The sequence below is a fragment of the Electrophorus electricus genome, chromosome 23, assembly GCF_013358815.1.
Source record: "Electrophorus electricus isolate fEleEle1 chromosome 23, fEleEle1.pri, whole genome shotgun sequence".
Taxonomy (NCBI): domain Eukaryota; kingdom Metazoa; phylum Chordata; class Actinopteri; order Gymnotiformes; family Gymnotidae; genus Electrophorus; species Electrophorus electricus.
In genome coordinates this window covers 6,614,653-6,624,652 of record NC_049557.1, presented here as the reverse complement: position 1 = coordinate 6,624,652, position 10,000 = coordinate 6,614,653, and the positions used below count along the sequence as shown (strand labels likewise).

General features: G+C 43.1%; 2 protein-coding genes across 3 annotated transcripts in view; one reads left to right on the top strand and one right to left on the bottom strand.

The window, feature by feature from the left end:
- Positions 1-1,011, top strand: part of sema3b (sema domain, immunoglobulin domain (Ig), short basic domain, secreted, (semaphorin) 3B) — a 36,224-nt gene extending 35,213 nt beyond the window's left edge. For both annotated transcript variants that reach the window (XM_035521920.1, XM_035521921.1), the window contains exon 18: positions 239-1,011. In XM_035521920.1, the coding sequence (XP_035377813.1) occupies positions 239-703 (465 nt within the window). In that variant the 3' untranslated portion in view covers positions 704-1,011. The remainder of the gene's footprint in view (positions 1-238) is intronic.
- A 6,719-nt stretch (positions 1,012-7,730) lies between these two features.
- The window catches only part of sema3bl (sema domain, immunoglobulin domain (Ig), short basic domain, secreted, (semaphorin) 3bl), a 36,530-nt gene continuing 34,260 nt past the window's right edge, over positions 7,731-10,000 (bottom strand). The window contains exon 16 of the mRNA XM_035522004.1: positions 7,731-9,904. Coding sequence (XP_035377897.1) covers positions 9,440-9,904 — 465 coding nt within the window. The 3' untranslated portion in view covers positions 7,731-9,439. The remainder of the gene's footprint in view (positions 9,905-10,000) is intronic.

Genomic DNA, 10,000 nt, shown 5'->3' with positions numbered 1-10,000 from the left:
TATAGAGGAGCTCTAACGGGGAGGAAGATGGCAGAAAGAGAGAAAGGAAGTGGGAAACAGTTAAAGAAAGACATGGGATCACCCTGGAAGTGCCGAACTACATGGGTGAGGCAGAGAAACAGAGGGGTGAACAGCTTGTTCAGAGACGAGAAAGACACACGATTCTTGAAATTGTCTCTCCATTTCTACTCTTGGTCCTGATGCTAGTCTCATTCCTGCTCTGTGTGCATGTTTGCAGGTGCGCCCAGATGATCGCGTACTTCAGACAGACCGCGGCTTGTTGCTACGGCGCGTCTTGCGCAGAGATGGAGGCGTGTACCAGTGTCACGCCATGGAGCACGGATTCACCCAAACACTCCTCGGCATCACGTTAGAGGTTTTGCCCTCGACAAGCCCTGCCTCCAGCCCTCATAGCCCCTCCCACGCCCAAGGACAGTCCACCAACCAGAAGCTGTGGTACAGGGACTTCATGCAGTTGGTCGATCACCCTAACCTGAACACCATCGACCAGATTTGCGAGCAGGTTTGGTCGCGCAAGCACGGCAAAGCCGTGCCAGACCCATCCATCGAGACCCCGGCTTCTGACGCGCTGCACTCCGGCCACAAAAAGTGGAAACATCTGAAGGAGGTCAGGAAGGGGCGGAACCGCAGAACGCACGACGGACGACCCGCCTCCCGAGCGCCTCGGAGCGCAGGGGAGTAACGAGGGATGGGAGGCAAAAAGGAAGAGAGGAGGGGAAGGACTGTGAGATCACTGGACCGGGACACAGCACCACTTTACATTTAGGGACAATCTATCATATAACACAACTGTTCTACGCATTATAACTCCACAACGTTCTAGTGCCCCTACAAGCCAGTGTTCATACTGCCTCTACCCCATCTGCTAAACATTCTACTGCCCCGACACTCCCTACTCCCCCAGTACCCTGCTAATACCCTAGAGTTCACTGCCTTCTCCCACTCATGCTCTCCATTACCCTCCCTACTGCCCCATACACATTCTATTGCCCCCCCCCCCCCCCCCCCCCGCCCCTCTGACTGCCTGGAGCCGCTGCATGCTGTCTGTGGCGCCTACGTTTGTTCTACTAATCCTCTATGTTGACTGTTTCCACTCAGAAGGAAACAGACACACACAAACACACAAACAAACTGATGCAATAATAATTTGTATGGGCATCTTTATGAAGACAGTGTCCCAGATGAAAAAGAACAGAAGAATACGATGTCATTATGAACAAATGTGGCTCAGATTACAAATGGAGGAATATTCTAAGCTATGGACAAAGAACTGTTACCCACCCCGCACACACACACACACACACACACACACACACACACACACACACACACACACTCTCTCTCTCTCTCTCTCTCTCTCTCTCTCTCTCTCTCTCTCTCATTAGATAAATCCATGAGTATTTCTCTTTCTCTGGTGTGTTTTTATGTGTTGTGAAACACTAGGCTCTGCTCTGTGTTCTCTCAGTCGCCTCCCTGAACCACTGTAAGCCACTATAAACCAGTCCACAGCTCCAAGCCATTAGTCACATGGCCCTGCCCCTGGCAGCGAACGTAACGGCAACGATGGGAACTCAGAACTGTGAGCTCAAAATGGATCATAATAACCAAAACAGAGTAGACGGAAAATTAGCAATGCCTTTGAAAAATGCATGAGACTCACAAGGGTCTGAAGCACAGCTGCTTACTAGCTGCTCACTAGCCCCACCTCTTGGACAAAAACTCGTTTGGGCAGCATTAATGTAGGGTTTAGGCACCACTTCACATACAAATCACATTTTTCTGGTACTGCATAATAACTATAGATGTGAACTTTGGTGGGGAGAAAAGGAAGCTCTGCTTTGTGCTAAAATCTCTGCGTGTGTGTTTTTACTGGGTAATAGAAGGTGTCATGGAACCACAGGCAGACAGATTGTGAGGCTAGAGAGTATATTTCAAATGGAATATCTCTAATCTGTTCTGTACCCATCTCTGACCTGTTATTGACAAGACAAAAAGATTTTGGGTAAGAGCATGTCTCTTTTGGTGTGCATGTCCGTGTGTGTGTGTGTGTGTGTGTGTGTGTGTGTGTGTGTGTGTGTGTGTGTGTGAGTGCGCACATGTGTGCATACCTCTGTGTATAGTGCATGTTCATAGCTTTGAAATATAGCTTTACCTATTAAAACCACAGTCATTTTAAAACACTCTTTAAAAGGTAAACCCAATATTGTAATCAAAGATTATTTACTGTACTGTTTGAAAAGTGACATCAGCTGCTTTTTTCTGTCCTGTTAATAATGTCAGATTCACCCACTTACAGGCCATCTTTTAGCTGGAGTAGTTTCTGCTTTAACTGGACTAAAGTGACTCTCTGTGGTGAATCATATCTCTGCATCCCCTAGACTGGCTGTAGACAGTAGTGCCAATTCCATCTTTTCTGTACCATTAACAACATGATTTTGGAGGAACGTAGTGTTACCTTACTGTTTGACTAATTTTGTGATGCCAAATCTATTTCTGACATCTCCCAGAGGAACTTGAGGTTTAGCACATGTGGGTGAGAACCGGGAATTTAGGTTTACATTGCGTGCCAGATAACAGAGCGGACTAGTTTCGATTTGACCACTAGAGAGCACTGTAGAGGAGGCGTCTGTGACTGGATAATCCATAAATTGAAGACGCATTAGGGCCAGGCTGGTGGATATTGGCTAAGAATGCCATCTTGTGGCAACTGTGGGCAATGCTCCATGAAATTGTCTGGAGAAATCAATGACTGTAAGATAATCAATTATAGTTTCCCCATTCCTTTTTTGAAAATATGCATATAAGAGTGCATTTGGTTGGAATTGGTGGGCTGTCATATGCTATTTATAATGCTTTATGATGTAAAGGCTGGTTACACCAGTTTTTGTTTGTTTGCATGACTAAAGATGTGTAGTTGAGCGTTTTGACAATGGAGAGGAAGCACAGTGTCATATTTGGGTATCTGGTGTTCTTATGGAATATTTATGAATTAATAAGCTAATATGTAGTGGTGAATTGTGCAGACATTGACATTTGTAATATATCCATTCAGCTACAGTAGAAAACTGGAGAAAATATTTGTATATTTGGTTCTTTGTTCATCCCTTCCTTTTAGAACATATTTAAGGACTGAATCCAAAACAATCTTTGTAGAAAATGACTTTTTTCTCTTCTTCTACAACACTTTCTAAAGGATTATCCAATTGACCCAACTCAGCTCATTGACTTCTTTACCTGGTGACACTTCTCAACACTTGAGAGACAGTGACAAAAAATGTGTGTGTGTGTGTGTGTGTGTGTGTGTGTGTGTGTGTGTGTGTGTTTATGTGTCTCCTGTTCTATGTCATAACGTCTGTAATCTATTGGGTAAAAGTGTGAGTTAATTGTATAGAGAGGTCAAAGGTTGAAGGCCAAAGTTGATGTGGAATACTGTAGTTCTTCCTGACTATGTCTACGTGTTTTTTTTGCATCAGACTGTATTTGATTAACACAAATAAATAAACAGTTACTTCAAAACACTTGAACTACAATGATTCATATTTTAAACCATTATGAAATATACCTGTGATGTATATTTATATTTAACTGTGATGATTCTCACTTATTTTTCAAGGAATGTGAAAGTTTTGGTTCAGCCTGTCTTTCTATGCTACTCACCTACACCACAAGAGGGCAGAGCTGTGTATGCTCACTCACTCACTCACTCACTCCCTCTCTCTCTCTCTCTCTCTCTCTCTCTCTCTCTCTCTCTCTCTCTAAAAGCCTAAAAAGTAATTTAAGCCTAAAAAGTAATTTAATCAGATTGTAGGTGGTGTGAGTGTAAGAAGACTGGGTTTATGTTAAAATGCAAAACACTCAGAGATTTACTAGCAGCTATGTGACTGGCTGTTTTTAAGTCTCCATACAGAAGGTAAGCATCAGGTATTCTCTCTGACCACAGACTTCTTTTAAGCAGCTACACACACAGGCTGAGGAACAGTGTGAGCAACAGGTGCATGTAGGGTGTGTGCATTTATTACTGAGTACAATTTGAGCAATCGAGGTTTAGGAATCTTGCTTAGGAGGCCAAGGGCAGGGCTTGAACCAGTAACCTTCCAAATACAAGGCAAGCACCTGAACTGCTAAGCTACCGCCACCCCTGGGAGTACCTGATCGACCAACCGTGGTGTGTGGAAAAGCAGCGCCTATAAAGAACTGTTAAAGCAATGTAGCCACACAGTGTATGTGATTGTAGAAAACATCAACATGAAAGGAAAGAGAAACCCTGGATATGTTAGACATTTTAGAGCGCCTGGTCCGACCCATTTTACATACCAAAAAGAGGGTATGTGTGGGAAGCATGTCTGGAAAAGGGAACGCATGGTCAGACCCGATGGGGAACAGGTACAGACCTGCTCTACATCTGTGTGGGAACACATTTACTTCCCATTAGAGTAAGAGCAGGATGTGGTTCTGATTTTATAAGGTGGCAGACTTATTCAACAGTTCTGCCATAACACCTTCTAAACTCCAAGATGTGATTTTTCCCATTTTTTGCACAAGCATTTTCATATACATGGGTTTGATCATGTAATTTCACGATGTTTTTCAATTCCTGGTTATAATTTTCTAAGTGTAGGTTCTTTTGATTAATTACATGATAAAATCTAACTTTTAAAGGACATTTATGAACAAGGTGCATGTGTGTGTGTGTGTGTGTGTGTGTGTGAGAGAGAGAGAGAGAGAGAGAGTCATTTTTACCCAAATGTCAGCTAAGTATCCCTCCCACCTTTTAGTTCACATACCCCCCTGATACAACCACAATGATTAATGATCCTAATTAGCCTTAATTACCTCCACTAGGAGATCGTTAACCTCTCTACCTCTGGTTAGGCTTGTTGACATTAAGGAGACAGGCTTTTTGTGTCAGCACACTTTCACTCATTCAGCTCTTTAACTTTCTTGCCAACTAACACTGTGATGTGTGAACACACACACACACACACACACACACACAGTCTCTCTCTCTAAGAGAAGGGATGTTTCTGAGTGGCGTGAAAATGAAAGGTGCTGATGGAAGAAAATTGGACAGAGACGTTTACACTGTCAGCACAGAGCAGTAGAGAGCGCTGAAGGAGAGAGACTGGCTAAAAGAGAGAGGGGTCCACCGAGCTGCGCTCCGAATGAGAGAGGAATGAAACGAGCTGAGCTTTAAATGAAAGAGGAATTAAGTGAGAAAAGGGGAGGAGATAACAGACCTGAGCTCTCAAAGAGAGGAGTTAATGGAGCTGAGATCTAAATGAGAAAGGACATAACAGAGCAAAGATTGAAGAGAGAGAGAGGGGACTTCAATCAACTTTACACAGAGTCACGTGTGTCAGCTGAGCAAGAGTGAACATCAAGACCGAAGTTAGTGAGAGAAGCGTCAAATGTGATCACATCTCTTTTTCAATGACTGTTCCCATAAATGCCCTGTCTTCTTCTTCTAACTCTTATATTTTTGTGTTTGTTTGTGTGTGTGTGTGTGTGTGTGTGTGTGTGTGTGTGTGTGTGTGTGTGTGTGTTTGTTTGGTCTTGCCTCAGTTTCCAAGCATACTTGGGATGAAGTGATTAGTTTTATAACACAGCTGTACTCTTACATACAAACACACACCCACACAGAGACAGCTAGAGTTTGTATGTGTTTGTGTGTGTGTTTGTATGGTTAATCTCCAGTGTAGCTAACCCTGAGAGCTTTTCCATGCTTTTGAACAGGAAATGGATAATTAGGGCCCATGACAGTAAACAGCGCTCCTACCTCTGTGATATTTCCTTCTAGTGTTTGCCTTTGTACACAGTTTGTTCACAAACATGAACAGAGCATTATATCTAGTGCTGAATTTTCATTCAGATACATAATCATTTCAGCAGCTTTCCCTTACTGAAACATAGGAGCACAGACATGGACTGAATTATATGGACAGACTGCGTTAATGATTTCTGACCCATGATTTGGAGCCTTTGAACTACAGGTTATGTTATAAAAAGTTTAATATTGCACCTATAAAAAGCTTTAAAACAATGCTTCCAGGGTGCTTTATTGTATAATTAGAGCAAACACAACAAAATATGCTAAAAATACGAATAAAACGTATAAAAAAATAGGAATAAAATACAAGAGTAGAATGTAAAGTGCAGCAGTAAAGTAAGGCATTACCTGCAGGCTCATAAAAAGCTGAGCCAGAGAGGTCTTTACTCCTCTCTTAAACATGCCTAGCTCAGCAGGTGTCTAGGACAGGCGTTCTAGAGTTTAGGATCAGAGTAAGAAAGTGCCGGCTGGCACTCCCACACCAGGCAGCGGGTATGACCAGCTACTCGGAACTATGAAGAGGTCTTAATGAACTAGCTCTCACTAGTAAGCTCTATTAACTGCCTAAGAGCTCTTGCAGAAACACACGTAAGACTCATTTCACTGGGCTGAGAACATGAAGGCATGTAAAGGTCCTGAAGCACACCTCACAATCTAGAAGATATGTAGCCAGTGCAGCTGTCTGAGGACCAGAGAGATCTGATCCCGCATTCTCATGCATGTCAAAATTGTTTTGCAGCTGTTGAGAGAATGTCATGGATATGTCTCCCAGAATTCCGTTTTGCAAACATTATTTATATGGCTCTTAAAGCTAAACTCGCTGTTGAACGTGACCCCCACGTTTCTTATGGTGCTGTAACTCCTCTCAGTTTGCCATTCTCAGTAACAATGACACCATCTCTCACCACCATCTCGGAGTCATTATGTAATGCACAGATGGAGACATGGGTAAAGGCGCCCAGTAAAACAAGTATTGATTACTGATCAGTCATATTGAACATGTTGTACAGCGGCCAGAGGGCCTGACTACAGCTGTTGTCTTTGATTGTTGCATCCAATCAATAAGCAGTTATCGTAACAGATCTGCGCGTCTACAGTAGTGGCGACTCTCCAGAGCTGATCTGTTCCACTAAACACAGACAATCCCAGCTCTTCATACTGTCTTCAGGCATTCCAATGGCAATTTTAATCCTGCTTCCAGCTGCGTATGCGGATTTCTCTCACAGCAGAAACCAGCGAGTTTCTCATTCTCCCAAAGTCATGCCAGGCTGTCATATATCAGAGAAATTGACTTTGCGTATCCAGCCATTAAACCATGAATTCTACATTAATGCACGTTTTGGAGCTGAATTACAGTGTGTAAGGGTGAGAACATTCCTTGGCTATTACATATCTGCGAAGCAGCGCTATCTCAGAGAGCTCACATAACCTGCGATAACGTAGGCATCATCGCTAACCCCACCATGACTCACAGAGCATCAAACACACCAACAGCATTTGGACTTAATTTGGGTTCTGTACCAGTGTACCACGTAACTCACCATCAGACAGCTTTACAGAATTAATTTATGTTTCCCGTGGTCTTTCCTCTTTGGCTTTGTCCGCTGCGGTTCATGTTCTGCTCATCTCTGTGCATTGTGTGACGGCTTCACAGGAACGCGTGACGTAAATCCCCTATCTGGACTGACGGATTACTCTCCAATATATGCAAAGTTGTATTCTCTGGGGATAAAAGATGTTTTCAAAGTCAAAATCCCCCCCCCCACACACACACACATACACACACACACACACACACACACACACACACGCATGCACGCACACACACACACACACACACACACACACACACACAAGAAAAATGAAGTTGTCACTGCTAGAGGAAAGATAATACCCCAGAATGTAAGGGACAGTTTTATTTATCACTGAGGAGAAAACCCACATCTGTACACGTAGCATGCAAAGAACCACTTTAAATAAGACATAAATACATCACGTATTCCAGTACAAACTCTTCACACACTCAGCTCATGAGTTATTTACACACGGGGGGAACTACAGTGTTGAAACTGAAAAGAATAAACCAGTCTGTTCACACCAGCCCGACTGAATACAAAGGTGATGTAGTCAGAGGTGCTGAGGCAAGGAAAGACAAACAGCATTAACACTGAGGAACACTGCCAGTTTTGTAAGGGTTTCTTTTTCAATATTTGATTATAGGTTTAGAAATATTTATGCTGTGGTTAGAACATTACCATATGCAAATGCATCAGTGCATCTGTGCTGTGCAGTCCAGTTATCGTAAGGTATTTCATTCATTCAATGGAATTTTTAATTGATGTCATGAATTGATACCATTAATTGATGTCACACAGTGATATCTTCAGTATATTACAATATAAAAACTTAATTAGGAGTGTATAATGGGCATGAATGGTCTTGGATGTGGCGGGGGACAGAGAGTCGGGCAGGCTTGCGTTTGAAAGATTAATTTTTTAACGTCACTGCTCTCTCCTTCGGGGCGATTAAACCCACAGCAGTATTTTCAGTGGAAACAAGCTGCATGTTTCCGGATCTCGATTGGCACAAGGAGATCTGTACGATCCCCAGAGCCAGAGTGATGCATAGCCTTTGGCCTGAACGGATCGCTGCACTTTAGATGCTTCCATCTTCCAAACATCTTTTGCCTCTTTTATAAACCTATGGGGTGTTTTCAAGAATGAAATAATTTTTAAGCCCTTAAAAATTCTGGATTTTCAAAGTGATCAAAAAAATTCCATCCATTCCAAAACATTAGACATTTCACCCAGTATCAGTGATTTTTTTTTTAAGTATTCAATCAAAATGGGATTCTGCCTTTAGAGTGCTCTGGCCTGCGTATCACCGAAATCACTCACACAAAAACATAATGCATAGCAGAAGCAGTTAAAACAACACGCCACTGTTAGCCATAAACATCAACCTGATGCAAAAAAATATTATGGGATGTAAAGATTAGCATGTAATCAGACCTCATTGTCTGATTACAATGACTTCAAATTGTTCATAACCAGTAGCTTTCAAATTGTTGTTTCACACATTTAGCCATTTAGAAAGTTCAGATGCTCTAAAAGAAACAAATTTCCTCTTAAGATGAGCCCTTCAAAAAGAATTTCTGAATCAACAAAATGCGTGGAGAGGTCAGAATCTCTGGATGAGCATAACAACTTGGCCCTACTCCTGAATTCTGAGACTAATGTGATAAACACACCGAGAACCTATGGATTTCTGCAGTAAGAGGAATTCTAGTGAGAGAAGCACACATAGGTGCAGACCGACATCATCTGGACGGATCTTACTGAAACTGCATTCTGTCAACAAATGATGACAAATTACATCACAGAATAGCATGATATTTTACTTGGCTCCATGGTTTCTTAGAGCTCATCCTGAACAGATATGAGTCTTGCGTTTGGCTAAACAGTGAGAAGAGGGTGTCTTTTGGAGTGTGTGTGTGTGTTTAGGAGGGGTTATAATTGAGTCTTTCTAACTAACAACCCTCTCCTCGTTGTTCATAAATCCATCTCTCTTATCTTCCTGAGTGTTTGTGTGTCACTCTACTGCGTGTGTGTCTCGTGGTGTACGGCTCCGCTCTGCCGTGTTCTTGACGACCCTGCTTTTCCGCGCCAGGTCTTGTGCTTGTCGATATTTGTCCAGCTTGGTCTTGTGTTTCCGTCGTAGTTTCTCGTTGCACCAAACGCGTTCACAGTATTGCTCTACTTGAGGGAGATTCGATGGACCAATCAGCTGCAAGATGTCCTTAAACCATGCCCTGGATGGTGTGCGGTTGAATGGGCCCAGGTGGGCGGGGCATGGAGGCCACACCCTGTTCTTGCTCTCATGTGACAGTAGGTCAGTAAGGGTATCTCCTCGTAATACATCCAGCCAGACACGGGCGATGGTCTGGGTGAAGCCATGCTCCCGAGAACGGCACACATACGTGCCCTCGTCGTGACGTGTTAGGCGACGGAACAGCAAGCCCTCTTCTGTTTTAAGCACACGCTCATCCAACAACACCTGCAGGGTCAGACACCACAACAAAAAGACAAGAGAGGATTTTGTCCACTGAAAGGCTTACAACTGTCCACTTTTAATATTTAGAAGCACGTTTAC